This window comes from Lagopus leucura, unplaced genomic scaffold, assembly GCF_019238085.1.
Source record: "Lagopus leucura isolate 7727_CA_CO unplaced genomic scaffold, USGS_WTPT01 Super-Scaffold_100001, whole genome shotgun sequence".
Lineage (NCBI taxonomy): Eukaryota > Metazoa > Chordata > Aves > Galliformes > Phasianidae > Lagopus > Lagopus leucura.
This window is the reverse complement of record NW_024962262.1, coordinates 47,284,199-47,300,241: the sequence shown is the minus strand read 5'-3', so window position 1 is coordinate 47,300,241 and position 16,043 is coordinate 47,284,199. Positions and strand designations below refer to the sequence as shown.

At 39.5% G+C, this 16,043-nt stretch overlaps 1 protein-coding gene across 1 annotated transcript in view; it reads right to left on the bottom strand.

Annotated features, from left to right (window-relative positions):
- Positions 1-554: 554 nt before the first annotated feature.
- Positions 555-16,043, bottom strand: part of LONRF2 (LON peptidase N-terminal domain and ring finger 2) — a 34,376-nt gene continuing 18,887 nt past the window's right edge. The window contains exons 4-12 of the mRNA XM_042867654.1: positions 15,056-15,217; positions 14,329-14,554; positions 12,076-12,172; positions 11,609-11,723; positions 10,856-10,977; positions 9,865-10,023; positions 6,827-6,989; positions 4,778-4,927; positions 555-4,421 (exon numbers count right to left, since the gene is read on the bottom strand). Coding sequence (XP_042723588.1) covers positions 4,263-4,421; positions 4,778-4,927; positions 6,827-6,989; positions 9,865-10,023; positions 10,856-10,977; positions 11,609-11,723; positions 12,076-12,172; positions 14,329-14,554; positions 15,056-15,217 — 1,353 coding nt within the window. The 3' untranslated portion in view covers positions 555-4,262. The remainder of the gene's footprint in view (positions 4,422-4,777; positions 4,928-6,826; positions 6,990-9,864; positions 10,024-10,855; positions 10,978-11,608; positions 11,724-12,075; positions 12,173-14,328; positions 14,555-15,055; positions 15,218-16,043) is intronic.

The following is a 16,043-nucleotide window of genomic DNA, read 5'->3' as shown; positions in this document are numbered from 1 at the left end:
ATGTTAAATGCATTAAATGTGGCAGTGATAACAGATAGCAAATGTTGCTGACTGAAGCATCATGTCTTGGGGATTCAAATAGCATTGAACACTGAATAGCAGCTCCGGGAACCTTGCAGCTGAGAAAAAAAGTTCCTCACCAGTGGATAGGAAGGGAGGTGCATAGCCATGCCAGCAAACACCAAAAAGGCTCATATTTGAGTGTACATCTGCACTGCAGACATGAGAAGTGTAGCCCTAAAGCCTTTTGAGTCTTCACAGTTCCTCTCGCTTCTTTGCTGCCAGCTTTTCAGAAGCCAGGGGACTAGTGTCATTTTCCTGAACTCCAGACCATATACTTCTGACCTTCTTGCAGCTGAAAGCCAGGAGCACTACAGAGCCAGTGGCACATTGTGAAAATAAGAAGCACTTCATATCCACTTGTCCACACATCTACAACTGCATGAAATGAAATCTGCAGTACAACTTTTGTGCAGGTAGCCATAGCCCCCCACATTTCTCCCTTCAAAGACACTGACAAAGGGATAAAGCTTTCCCATAAACTCACATGCTTATAAAGTCATTCTGTTTTATTCCAAATATCACATAAATTAAATACATTTCCCATGAATATTGCAAATATACATGAAATGAACATTGCAATTTTTAAAAAAAGTTTTGGCTTTGCTTATGCAACAAGAAGTGTCAAATGTGGTTAGAACATGAACTTCTCCGGTATTTACTAGATACAAAAAGGTGAAGATTAATAATTTATATTTATACATATGTACACATTCCACTTTGTAACTAGCTTTAAAACAGTAAAAAAATGGTTTCAAGTTTATCTACATTAAACATACTCGTTTAAATCTGGTCAGAAGCCCCAGATAAGAGTTGATACAATCATTTCACAACTGCAAAATTAAGGCGCTACCAAAATACCAGTTCCACTAGTGTAAAATGTAATAGGAATAGAGAATGTACAGGTTTCTATTATCAATTTAAAAGTGGACTGGAGAACAAGGAAAGAGGAGCAGTAAGAAACATGACAAGATCTACAGGTTAGAAGTACAAAGAGATCTCGATGACTATCAAATTAACATATTAAAATACAGTAGATAAAAGGCCTCAGTGGCAAACAATTAGTATGCTTCTAAAAGACAAAAAAAGGTTAAAATATATATTTTTTTGTAGCTTGAAGCTTTACAGGTGAACAACAGGTGTAGAGGTAGAGGGATTTTTTTTTGTTGTTGGCCTCTTTATGATGTATAAAGAAGGGCCACATTCACCACAGTGAAAAGACTCATCATATACCCCAGCATCCTTGCTTGGACAGCAAGCAAGAAAAGTGTAATGAGCTAGAAAGGCAACAAATCCTGTCTACTTTTTCCAGGAGCTCAGCTCCATGCTTCCATAGGTACCTTGGTGACGAGTTACACAAAAGCGCAGAACGGCTGTAACGCAGACACTTCCTCCAGCCAAGAGAGGAACGAGATAGCTAGCTGTTCCAATGAGGTACTACTGGATGCTGTAGAGACTATATGGCAGAGAGAATTTGGTAACAATGACACTGGTACTCACCCGTAGGAAGCAAGTACCAAAGGGTAGTGGTGACTTTTTTGTTTTCTTAAAGCTTTGCTATTTGATCAGCATTCAGTGTTTTGGAAGAAATGTCAGCTTTGGGCTGCTAATATGATTATCTGCATCCATACACAGACAATTCCGAAGTTGTATCAGTTATCCAAAACATACTGTTACTGATGTACTCAAAAACCTTGACTAAAAAAAAATCCCCCTACAATTCAGCTTTCTTGTTGATAACGATCGTTTCATTAATTATGCAGGCCTTCATGAACACAGTAATGTCACTTTCCATGTAAAATGTCTCTTTACACGTTACAGAACAGCAGTAAACAACCTCTGTTGTTCTGTAGGGTTTCCTGTTAGAAGTACCTCGACAGTAGATATCTTGAAAAATCACTTTTGCAATGAAGAATATTCACATTAGATACTGAGGCAAAGCCAAAAAGACACTAACTAGCACCTTGATTTTTTTTCTTTTTTTCTTAAACACACTCCTAAAAGCAAAATTAAGCACATGGAAGATCAGGGACCAGCAATACACAATACCATCAGCGTCCCTTGCAGCCAAACTACTAATACTCAAAACTAGGCCACACACATGAAGGAGCGAGATGACTGAATCTAGGAGAAATACACAGCATGGACAGGGATGGGAAGAACAGGAAGTTGAACAGAAAGGATTGCAAGATCAAACACAGTCCATCTTCCGGTCTAAGAATTAGTTTGCAAAACCACCCTTCAGTAGGTGAGCTGACAGTGGGCTGAAGACCTACTGACTTCTGGCACTTCCTCTCCAATACACAGAACAGTTCTCTGGAAATGACTTTATATTTCAAAGCTTTTTCTTCAGCACCTTCAAATCGTGGAGGAAATGCATTCTACTCGAATTTTTAGTATTTTGGTGATGGTAGCAGAACTTGTAGAAGGCTACTGTAGAGGTTATTACATCATTGGTTGTCACTTCACAATTCAGAGAATATACTTACAAATTATTTAAATAGAAAAGGCGTGTTCAAGGTAGAGGCAGTTACAGTACATTCAGGGTATGTTACAGAAACCATTTGTGGTAGCCATTTGCTGAAAGGAAAAAAAAACTCAGTACTTTTGTTTCCCAGACCACACAGGTTATTACTACAATACCCAAAGAGAGCAGGTAATATATGTTAATTACTGCAGTTCAATGCAGTCTTCTTCCAGAACTCATGTGCAAATTGAAACAAAAAAGGTTTAAATACATCTTCATTGACAAGTAAGGAAAAAGAACTAAAAAAGAAACCAGGCACTTTGACCATTTAGGTAAACAGCCATTTTATCTTACCAGACTTCTGCACACGAGTAAGTCTTTAAATCGAACTTGCTATACTTGCAGCACGTTAGGATTCAAGTCAACTTTTTTCCTGTTGGTACTATCAATTCTAGGAAATGCTTACAGGAAATTATGCCAATTGAATTGGTAACACTGTTATTTCATTGGCAATTGAGCAAATGTTGATCATTTGACTGAGAAGCAATTTCAGAGCTATCAAAGTTAGATACTAACAAAACAGTCTATAAAAACCAATAACACAAATGAAGGTTAACACCTGACTTGAGCTTGCATTGAGACTTGCCTTTATAGTGTTCAGTTCGTGCCTCTGTTCATGGTGTTATCATGGACTGATTTCCAACATACACAGCAACGGGTACTAAGCTACAATACTTTCGGTTTGAAACACGTTCAATAGAGATCATTCCAATGTACCATGAGGTTGGCATGACACTGCAGGTAAATGGGATATGGTATTCTATCCTTGCCAGTCCCACTTGCAGAGCAAACGTTAAAAAAAACCTGCAGTCTGCCTTCCTAGTACTTGGAGTGAAATCATTTCACAGCAGCGTTCCTCATAGTTTAGAAAGCTGGTATGATCTCAATTTAGTGATAAGACCAGCTAGGTCTACTTTGATTTTTCTTTTCAAATAATCCAAAGTACACCCGTCCAAGCATTTTGTACATACTCAATCTGCTACAACACATATATCACAACACAAGGGATTACCTAAGGCTACTAAATAGTGTATTTATTCAGTAGCTATTATTCTTTCAGATGAACATCCTCAGATGCCTTGACCACAAACTGCTTAGGTGTTTTTTTTTTTTCCTCGCAGACTTATATTTCCTGAAAAAGAGAGATGTGGGTGTATGATGGACTGTCTACCAGTTCACTAACAGAGCATACTGCTCGTTACAGTCTTCATGTATACTTTGGCCGGGAAGCGCAGCTCCTCTTCTGTTCAATACCTTCAAGAAAGTCTAGGAAACACCTCTTTAATTCACTGTCCAGTTTCCTTTTCATACTAAGCGGAAATCCAAATCACATGTAGGCCAGCGGTGCTACTCTAGTATTTAACTCTCTTGCAGGCTAGAAACATTAACTCTATCATAGTATTTTGAAGTAATTTATCCACACTTATCAACTACATTCTAATTGTAGCACAGCTTCGTAGAGGCTCAGATTTCACCGGGACAACAGGAGAAGAGTGCAAGGTTTGGTGAATACCCAGGATAACAAACTGATGCAATCGATGGATGCTGGACACAGTCAGAAAGGGCTGTTCATTTTTGACAGAATCTTTAAAAACAAACAACCCCTCCCCTCTCACCCCCCGCAAACAACCAGTCATGAGATGCTTTCAGTGCGCATTTACAACTGAAGATCATGTTATCTAGGTCTTTTGCGAGTCACAAATATCAAGACGCGTCTGATGGCAATAAGACGATCTTTAAGGGAGGTCATAGCCAATATAGCCAGCTGAGCTCTGTTCTCCAGAGGCAACACTGCCAAGAGCCACCAGTACCAGGCAGGACCACTGGGGTTGCTCTGTAAGAGGATGGAAACACAATCATGTATTAACCAACACTGCCTGATTAAGACCAGTACTTTCTTCCCACCTTCCTTTTGTTCAGAAATGCATCATACAACTAAAAGCAGCTACTAAGCATTTGATTTCAGCCATTCTCTTTGTCTTTTTGCTCCATTAAGGCTGATCTCTTCATATACCAACTTATATTGATGTATGATCATTGCTTTCTATGTTTTATGCAAATAGAACAAAATTGGGTAAATGAGTGGAGCTTAGAATGCACAAAAATACAGCAAAAACCTCTTTTAGAAAATAGCTTTGTGTAAAAAAATGCATAAAGAATAATTATGAATGAATAGTAAAGATCTATTACCTGCGGCTCTGGTTCTTTTCCTGGCATGGACCCAAAATGATTGAGAATTTGCACCTTCATATTGTCTTTAAGAGAAGTAAACCAGGCAACAGCTTGATCATAAACTGAATCATGAAGGCGGACAAGTTCTTCGTACTCTGGTCCTTCAACCTTATTGTTCAAAGAAGATGGAACAAAACAAGTTTGGTACTATGGAGTTCATATGCTCTGCCAGAAGCAAGTGAAGCACAATAATGCAGTGACTGCAGCTGTTCAACTGTCCACATCTAGGCAAACTGTACCCAACTCTCATATTTCAAACCTGGATGATGGAACCCTCCCCTACATGTTCTGAAATGACACTTCCTAGAGAAGTTACTCATTAATAACCTAAATATTGGCACAACAGAAGAATCTGCTTTCTAATCTCAGAACATTGTATCAATCATTTCAAACCCACGACCTTAAGTCCCTGTCACTAGGAGACCTCTGAACTTTCTTATACAGTCTGGTAGAACTCCAGAACTTCTACTGCCACTCAGCACAAGCATAGGGTTTCTACAGCATTTAGAAATTAGCAGTACTTCCTAAAAGTGTTAAGGTCATGGTAGAACAGCCAAGGAGAAAGTGGAGGGCAGAAATGTGCAGGCAGGAAGCAGAGAAAGTGAATGACTTCCCAGTACCAGGAATAGCCATTAAAAAAAAAGACCCTTGCAAAGAGTTGCATAGGGCTGGCTATTAGCCACTAGGGAAAAGGAAAAAAGCATAAGCAAAAGAACAACACTGCAAATTATTTTTGTTTGTTTTCTTTTAGATCTGCACAGATCAATGGTGTACTTCCTCTGGGCTACTCAGACACATACCTGAGCCACCTACTCTGGTTGCCCTTTCTAGGTGAGAAGGAACAGCTCTAGCGGGCAATTAATCTCATCGTAAGGTAGATATCCACAATAGAGCAGATAAATAGGCAGCTTTGGACTGAGACTTCTCATCACTGACTGTAACAGGAATGTATAGCACTGAACTCAGACATCAGCCTCTGAAGTGAGACAAGGTAAATCTCACTCTAATAATAAAGAGGTGAGTCTCTGGCACCATCTAGAAAACAATGCCTTGACATGTAACCTCCACCACCCTTCTCTGGGGATCTAAACACTGTGAACAGATTACATACTTGGAGCTTCCACGACGGGGAAGCACTCCACAACATCTCTCCCCTGCCTGGTGAACAACGCTGCATCATCCTGTACAAGTTGCAAGAGCCCTACCTGGATTTTACAGACTCACACTTCAACCATGAAAGTGTGCTGAAGATTTGCAAGATCAGAATGGATTTCATCAATTGGCATAAGATTACTAAGTTCAATGTTAAGAGGGATCAAGATTTTACAGATGTGCTCCGAAGACGATCCAGGTGCCATAATTAAGTATGGCCAAAAAATTCACACTTTGGCCAACACCCATCGCAAGCACTTCACTTGTTGCAGATATTGTAAGAGGACTTGTTTGTAAAATTACTCCCCTCCTGGCAATTCTCAGGTCTCAGTCAACTTTGATGAATGTTTGTACAGGCACAGTAACAGTATCTCACAAAGATCTCATTTTAATAACGGACTCCCACATTTGTTTGAGGAGCTGTTCTGCAAACCAGAGCTGGGAAGTCATAGGAAGTCTGCCAAACTGATCTCCTGTGTTCAGTGGACAAAGAGAATAGCCAATTCTCTACTAACAGAGGTGTTCTTAGATGGCTGATAAGCCCTTACCGGTTTTAAAACACTACTCTGAGCTCACCTAACTGCCATGACAGACCTTGTTATCAGAAGCTACATAAGAGATTCATGAAGGCAGTGCAACACTTCAAGTGGAGATAATTGTAAGGATAGAAAGGAAGAAAGGGAAGTGTGTAAGAGACGAGCTAAGTTTGTTCCACGGTTGTCAAAATAGAGCTATGGTATTTATAATGATATTGATTAAAAAATAATGCACAGCTAACTTGAAATGCAATAAGGAAAGGCTATTTAAGTGAATCCAGCAATACATGGGTATGAATAACTTTGCACCATAGATCACCTTTTTATCTTCAAGATATTCGATGTTTGCTGTGTTATATCCATCTCGTTGGCCATGGCTTAAGACCCTAAAACGACGGACACCAACTGTATCAACAACTGAGCGTCCATCAGGAAAAAACTTTACGTCCCTGATCTCTAATATACAGCCATGATCTGCAAATCTGAAATGACAGAAGGGTATAAAAGTGGAAATCATCAACAAGCATTTATATACATCAGGACAAACACTGGGCCTAATTCACCACTTTCAATTTGAAAGAGGTCCTTGCTTTGGTGACAATACATTTCTGCTTATGTACATAAGCCACACAACCCCCACCCTTTTTGCCTTCCCTGGAGGTCCAAGGCAGCAGCACCTTCAGAGCCTAGGTATTTAAGGGAGGTAGAGAAGGGACAGGAAAGTTAAATGGAGCTGTGAGTTGCCAGCGCTTGTGGCAAATTCACTTGCTTTGCAAAGAAAACAAGATGGGTAAAGATACCATAAGGAAGCCAAGGAACTGAGACACAAATGCAGGGCTAGCAGGGTGACCCCCTCTACTGTGAGGTGGAAACAGAGGATTACAGGCTTTAGGAGGAAAAGGTTTCTACAGAGCAAGATTCTTCTTGCCCCTGTATCCTTTAAGTTAACCAAAATAAAATACCCCCCTTATAAAAGTGCAATTGCATTTGTTATATTTGAAGCACAAATTTTAATTGCATTCTGGAAAGTAGCATGCAACAAAATTTTATTTAAATTAATTAGGCTTATCTACTCTGCACCTGTGCTTTAGTTAGTTCATTACAGAAGCTGATCACACAACAATTCCTCACTGTGATACTCTGATCTGCCAGTGTTTACAGCCTTGTACCTCAGCTTACTGTTAACCAAGAGAATGCACTGTACCTACCCTGATCTCAAGATAACAAATCCTTATAGGATCCAAAAAATGTTTCATTAGGGAAACGCTTGTTATACCAGGGCTTGGCCATTTGCTCAATCAGAGTAATGAAGAAACAGCAACGCTGCTGGGAAATGACTCTTGTTTCTATTCCACTGGAATTCAAGGTCTGGGGAGGAAAAAAGCTGACTGCTGTGAACAGCCAGTCTCTTCTGGCCGCTGTACTGTGCAGACTGAGGAAGAGCAAGAAGCATACAGCTGCACACCACTAAGTTCTGTGTGCTTGACCACAGAGATTACAACAACTGAATTTATTACTGAAAGATCAGATTAAGCACCATTTAAACAATTACAAACCCTTTCTCTTTTTTTTTTTTTTTTTTTAAGGATTGTAATGGCACTCATATCAAGTTCAAAAACTCATCTGCAAGTGATGTTTTTTTGTCATTCTTTGAGAAGTTACTTTTGGATGGAAAGTGACTTTGATCAAAGAGAGACAAGAAACCACCTGGCCATGAGTATAAAATGTACTGACATGTCTTAAAAGCTTATAAACAATTCTTCTCTAAGTTTTAATTTTAAGTGGACAAGCAAAGCAGAGGAAGGTAATTAACTTAATATGACTTGTCACCATGTCTTTCAAGGGAGGTAAGAATCTCAGCCTTCTATACTCTTGTCTCAATAGATGAAGCAAAACAAGTTTCCCTACTTTCTTATTCTCATTAGATTTCACAATTTTGAACAAACACAAATTATTTCTTTACTTGTGTAAGACACCACAACAGCCTGCTAGATGACTACAAATAAAGGCTTCCTGCACTTCAGTGTTTTTGGTTTAACTGGAAGGCACCATGCTTAAAATGTTTAATTATTTCAGTAGCTCTAAACAGAGAGAGCATACTAACAGTATCTAACCATATTAGTTGCATTTTAAAACACCCTTTTTGGCACTATCAAATAAATGTGCATTTTTAGGACTGTAGCCCCTTATCCCTCTGTACTAAGCCTTTCCACATGTGCAGGGATCAATTATCACTGATGCCACAGGGTCCTTTTCTCCTCACTCTTAAACATATTTCCTTCCAGAAGATTGATAATAAGACTGCAATGGATCACAGCGTGACAGCTGTTGTAGGGACCTAAACTCCACTGGGAGTGCACCATTGACAGCATGTCAAATGGCACGGAGCGCAGCCAGAGCCAGCTGAAGCAACTCCTGCATTCTTACTGCCTCCTTTGTCCTCTCATCCGAGAGGAAAAACATCCCTGAACTGGAGAAGGAAAGGCTGCCAAACCTGGGTATGACTGCCCTCCTCTCAGCTCCAGCCATGATCACCTGCAAAAGGGCTGCTCCTGAGGATGCTCAATGTATTCTTAAGACTTCCCACACTGGCAATTCTGCATCATTCTTCCGAAGTAAACAACTTCCTATCATATCTCATAAGACAAATGTCTCTTCAGACCACCTCATTTTTTTTTTCTTCCAAGATTATCTGCTTATCCCTTTTCCCTTTCATCTAGACTTCTATTTAATCATTAGTATTCATCTCCACACAGGGAAGTGGAAACACACTGTGTCAAAATTTACAAAAAAATAAATTAAAGGCAGGATCATATACAAAGACAATGTAACCCACTCACTGCAGAGCTTAGACATTGCAACACGGCAGTGAAGACAAACATCAACATTCAGTGTTCAGCAGCAGTACAGGCTTCTTAGCCAAATGCACAGTTCATCTCGTTCAAATGATTCTGCCCATGCAAAAAAGCTATGCAAGGTTTGGGTTTAGTTTTTTATGTATGTTTTTGTTTTAAATGAGCAGATAGAAGAGCAACTGTCATCCACACTGTCAGCTTTCACTAGAACAAACAGGCTAGAAAGCTTTCCAACCACACACACATTTCAGTGCTATTTCTGGAGCCTGTAGTAGCAAGATGAGTTGTTTTTGCTATCCATCCAACAGGGGAGTAATAAAAATAACATCTTTGCATCCAAAGGAACGTTTGATATACTAACGTAAAAAGTCATCAACTGCTGTATTGGTTCATACAGGACTGGAAGGAACCACAGTGGTCGCAGGGGACAAGTATGCTGTGCTGCAGTACCCCATCAGCATGCCAACACTGTAACGAAGGACATTCTAGCTCATCTCCTTACCCTTTCAATTCATCAGCTAAGCACATGCCAAACTGTTTGGTACCAGTCTCCATGCATCTTCTTATCATCAGGCGATAACGAGGTTCAAAAACATGAAGTGGGCAAGGGATGGTAGGGAAGGCCATAGTACATACGAAGATGGGAACATCTTTATTCAAACTGTAAGGTAATTGTTAAAAAAAAGTTCAGTTTTTTCTGGGCACTGCTATATGTAGCATAAACCCATAAAAAGAACACTGTTTCCAGTGGTCTCCTTAGATTCATTTTTGTTAAATGCCTCTCTGGTTGTGGTTTGTCATTTTCACAGGAAAAGTACATTTCAGGTCTCATTTTGTTAATGCATTAAGGAAACAATTCATCTAATCTAGTTTTATAAAGGAAAGGTCAGGAAATAATAGCCAGTTTCCCAAAAAGTGTGCATACAGATGCATCTAGCTTAAATACAAATTGAAAATTTTTGGTCATGACTTTTTATAACAACATAGTAACTGAGTACTAACTACATTCAAAGCAAAGCGTGGAGAATTCCAGAGCTCAGTGAAGTCCTTAAAGTTTGAAGGGCACTAATCCTTGTGTTATTTTTCCAGGTTTCATTCCATGTTTTATTTTTCTTTTTAGTTGAGTTGTAGAGTAAGCTTCACATCACTGACACAGCAATGCATCCTTGAACTTCTACTGACCTGAAGTATAACACGTTCATAATAGGGTTTCTGTTCCTAAAGAAATCCCATTAAAACTTTTAAAGCTGATATTATATTGATTCAGAGGAATAAAGCTATTATCTCTATTTTAAGAATATTGTTATGCCTCTCTACCATCCACGCATGTTGTTTATCTGCACCAACCATGTAAAAATTATGAAACGTGAGAGGCTTGTTTTGGAAATTCATTCATTTTGTGCATTTTCATAAACAAGTGTAAAGCTTTTCAGTAATTCAGACTAAAAAATATATTTTTCTAACAGTTATCAGAAGTAAAAAAGAGAGCCTACTTTGACAATTCCTTCATTTCGTCCTCATAGACTTTCTTCCTTTCAGATAATTCCTCTGGTAAGTAATGGACTATCAGTTCTTCTGTCAGGACGGTCTTTTTGTAAGTTCTGCTCGCCAAGAACTGCAAGGAAGAGTCAACTCTGAAGCCTGATAACAAGAAGTCAGGTAGCAACTCTTTCTCCCAGCCCATTGCCTTTCCTAAGGCACATTAGCTCCAGCCTTTGGGCATAAAAACTACTTCAAGATAATGAAGTAAGCTCACTCTAGCTCACTCTAATGCCCATTAGCTTCACTTCTGATGGCATCTGTACTACCACAAGAACAGGTAGTTTCTCCCTGCTTCTGCAGAAGACACATATATTACTTTCACCTAGAGCTGTCAGGTTACTGCTCCCCAAGATGTACTCCAAATATAAGACACATTATGACTACTGGAGCACAAGGTTTGACCAAGGAGTGCCCATTCCTACTTCACTGCTAGTAGAAATACAGACTGATGGTAGGAACACATTCGGACTCCATAAGCATGAGCCTGACGTGATACTGGAAGCATCTCTTCCTTTAAGCACCAACAAATATTTTTTTTTTCCCCAAGAAACAACAAAATATATTCTGAAGCAAATAAGGTCTGTGCACAGCTTGACGCTGAGTACTATCACACTGTTTTGCAAGTAGAGCACAGAATCCTATACATGTTACCAGAAGAACACAGCTTTGAATATTTTTATTAACTGAGGCAAGGATATACTTACTTCTGACAGCTTTTCTTTGCAGAGTGGGCAATGTGGATTATGGTCAAGGCAACGCTCAAGGCATTTGAGGCAAAATGTGTGTCCACAGGGAGTGGTAACAGGTTCATAGAACAACCTGAATATGCAAACACAGAACAAAAAAACCTAAGCTGACAATATAAAACAATACAGATTCCTAAACTGTGGAAACGAGGGAGTAGACCTCACTATCTCACCCCTTCCTGCTTTTGTATAAATTAGTGACAATTTTATCTAAAGACATAAAAAAGGGTTTTTAGTTTTGAAGTGGTAGGTAGTGCGTAATGAAGACTGTGTCTGTACAGCTTTATCAAATCCAAATTTCAGGAAAAAGAAATGAAGCAATGGTTTCGGCATTCTTTGGCTGCTTTCCCTTCTGACACCACAAAAACATTTTTCAGAAGCTAGAAAGGCTTTCAGATCTTAATCACAGGTCAACACAGCCATACCTCATGCAGAGGGAACACTCAAAATCCGACGCATCAACAAGAGTTGTTGGTATCTCACTTGAAGTGATGACAGTGTTCTCAGGTAAAACATCTGCATCTAGAAGTTAAGGTGATGATTACAGTAAATATTTTAGCATTACTGCAATTCCAAATAGTAAGCTGTTTTCCATAACTATATTATCTCCTTTCTTTTTTGAAGCTTTGTTTCAAATAAACATATTTTCCATTTAAGTTTTAAACTGTCTGGCAGGAAGTTTTTTGGAGAGCAGAGAATGATGGCCAGAGAAAGCATTTTAGAGCTGAATACCCACAAATTGCTTCTCCAAAAATGGTTGTTTTTTTCAAAGTCTAGTTTTGAAAATATTCTGCTGTTGCTTTCCCATCACCATCACTACCTCCCACATCAGCCAGGCCAGATGTTTTTTAAGTATGTTAAGTCCAGAATTTAATTTGTTTACACGCAGTTAAACTATTTCATCAGTGTTTATTATAGATGTCTCAGCAGGAATAACTTTTCTTAACAGTATAAAAAGGCTTGCACGCTTCCAGACTACCCTGCTGTGGAAATCCTATGTTTCACACAGCTTCACTTTGAAGGACTACTAGAGTTATATGAACTAATGCAGCTGGCAAACACAGTGACAGAATACAAAAATTTATGTCCATCTTGTTTCTTGAAGGTGGTGCGTACTGCTGTAGTGAACACATCCAAAGATCACAGGCCTCAAACACCATAGCAATATTTAAGCTCAAGAGCTACCAGCTTAGGCTTCTGATGACATTAACACAAGCAGATTAATCATAGAATCATAAAGGTTGGAAAGATCACTGCGATCATCTCAGTCCAGCTGTCAACCCATGCTTGTGACTGCTCTAAACCATGCCACTCACTGTGATATCTACCCCTTTCCTGAAAACTTCCAGGGATAGTGCCTCCAGCACCTCTCTGGGCAGCCTGTTCCAAAGCCTCACCAGATTCTGCAACTTCTTTTACAGTCCACACCTTTGTTGCTCAGCAAGAATTGCAACAGAGCCTTCACGACCTTTTTATGAACCAAATTCTTGACAGTGGAAAAAAAAGAAAAGAAAAAGCTCAGCTTTTTGATGTTAAGTTGAAACATTTGGATATTTTGTTAAAAGATAACTTGCGCTGAGCATCTGGTTTATCTCCAGTCCAGACAGGAAAGGGGAGAGGGCACTGATGTGGCCTACAAAGAAAAACAATGTTATCTTTAACCTACATCTTGCATGTTAGCCTTTAGTAACAGCAAGAACCTAACTGCCTTATTCTGCAAATAGCAGCGTGGCATCAGGATCTAGCACAGACCAGAAATTAATGGTTCTGGGTAAAATGCGATCTCTGCCCTTTGCTGTGGAGATAGAGGAGTGTTAGATTTCACAATCTATTTACTGAGTCTGCAGTTCAGAGACAAATATGGGATTTTTCCCTTCACAACACCACGACCAGAAACTGGCTGTAAATTGGTAATTTGCTGAGGTGGCAGACAAGCAGCAGCACTTGGAGACTTGTGATATTTCAAGACAGAAGTCAGATTGGTCAAGGAGGTGTGCACTTTTATTTCTTTTAAAAAATGCATGCTAATGCAGCAGCATTTTAAAAGCCTCTTTTCCCAGTTATTTCATTACTCAGTGCAATATAGTGCCTTCAGCATTTTTTCCCAGAGTACTAGAAACATTTCAGAGCTCTTTGTTGAAAGCCTGAGAAGCACACCAACTGTAAGCATGGCTATCAAGCAACAGAAAACTGGGTGGGCTTATTACCCCTTCAAAGGGCTCCTTTGTTTGTTTGGCAAATTTCATGTAAAGTTGCATATGACTCTTTCTGATGCCAGTCAAAGATCAGTTTCCAGGCTCACTGTATCTTTACTTCATATAGAAAAACAATGACATTCCACTGTACTTCTGAGACTTAGAAAATGTGAACGCCAGCAATACAAAGACTAAACTGTTAGTGGATTACAAGTTATGAGAAGAAAAATGCAGCGTTCATTGAATGAATTGAAACTGCATTGCAATAACATAAATAGTACTTGAGCTTTAGTGCCTTTAACATCTTCAAACTCTACATGTTCCAATAAGAGAGGAATATCAGAGCAATGCTGTTAAGAGCAGAAAGACATTTCCTAGACTACAAATCCATACAGGAAATGTTTCATTTACACCTAAAAAGGGAGGAGGAAAAAGGTAGTTTCTGAACATGAGCAAAAGAAAATCTGAAGCCACAGCACAAACCTTTCTTAGGGATTTTACTGGGGACGTCCAAGCTTTGTATATCCCTCATATCACTGGACAGCTTTCTTTTTAAGCCAGTCCCAGGTAAATTGGAGAGAACAGCTCCCAGAGACTTCTTGCTGTCTTCAAAATAGCGATCCAGTACATTATGGGAAGTGGGAGAATCAGTGCTTCTAAATACATCAGATTCTTGGGACGGGTTTTTTGTTAACCTGAACACAGTATCCTAAAGAAGGTAAGAACAGTTATACACAGCAGAAGACAAGTTTTGTTTTTCTTTTTTATTATTATTATTAGTTATATATGTCAGTAATAGATCAGTGTAACTACACTGAGCTTAGAAAGGAACAAAGGTCCACATGAAACAAGGTTACAGTCAAGTTGCATTAAACAGATTTCTCTCCCTATGCCTTCTGTCTAGCAGCTGTGTTTCTATCATACTAAAATCCCATAAATGACAGAAAGGAGGAAAAAAAGAAAGATACAAAATAAAGACAAAACATGACAGATCTCCACAAGAAGGCATCACACTGTTTTCTGAACAAAGAGTTTTGACCTGTTTTTCTGAAAAAACATGTCCCAACAAGAGATACAACAGTAACTGGAGAAAACAGGCTTACCATGAAATAAGTGCCTACACGAGTGCTGACAAAGACAACATCACACACGATCAGACAGATCCTTGTATTATTTTTGGTATTTATATGTTGAATACTTTTTACTATACCTTTGAGGACCCAGCAATGGAACTATCTTCAGCAGCTGACTGTGTGTTTATGCTACTTAAAAATGCAGGTTTCAATCTTGTATGGGATGTTCGACTAGAGAAAGGTGCTGTTAGACTATCATGCACATTTTCAAAGGCTGGGAAAAACATCTCACACATTATCTGGTCAATTAGAGAGAGAAAGAAAGGGAGAAGAACAACAATTACAACATGGATCTTTACATTTGTACAAACACAGATGAACAAACTGTGTAGCTTCTGAATGTCAAGAGGCTTGCAACAACGGTGGGATCCTACATTCCCCAACATCCACAGGAAACTCATGTGGCAGGGCCCACCACAACCATAGGCACATCCCAAGGCCCTCCTCTCTGTGGGAACTTGGGGCCCATCTCCCTTCTCAAAGGCCTCTGTTCCCCACAATCACTGAGGCTGGCAACCTGCTCTCTTCTTCCTCTGCTGATGTCCCTCTGCACTACGATCCTCAGATCTCTGCTTTCAGAAGGTTTCAGATCATGCTCTTTTACTGAATCAAATTAATACAGATGTGTCTGAGTTCTCCTCTGCATCCAAGCAGGCCACTGCTCTACACTCAAGCTGATTTCAACCCAGGCTAAAAGCTGTTTCCCTTCTCACCAATCTCCACCAAGCACCTTGCTGAACTCCCAACTTCTTTTCTGAAACTGCTGCATGTATAGACTGAAAGAGAATGTGACTAGGGTCATACAGCCATGTCCACTTATGGGAAGTTATACATAGATTACAGGGTTGTTTTTCCCCACCCCCTGTCATTTCCCACATGAAGAGGTTTTCTGTTGGGCACTAAAATTAGAAGCTTTGAGCTTATGGAATCCAGGTGTATTCAAATTCTGCTGACACACTGCAAGCATCATCAATAAACAGCAGTGGTCCAACCTACAGATTTGTGGTGTAATCTACAAATACACTATCTCTGTGATGGAGGCACCTCTACAGAGCAGTGCAACGG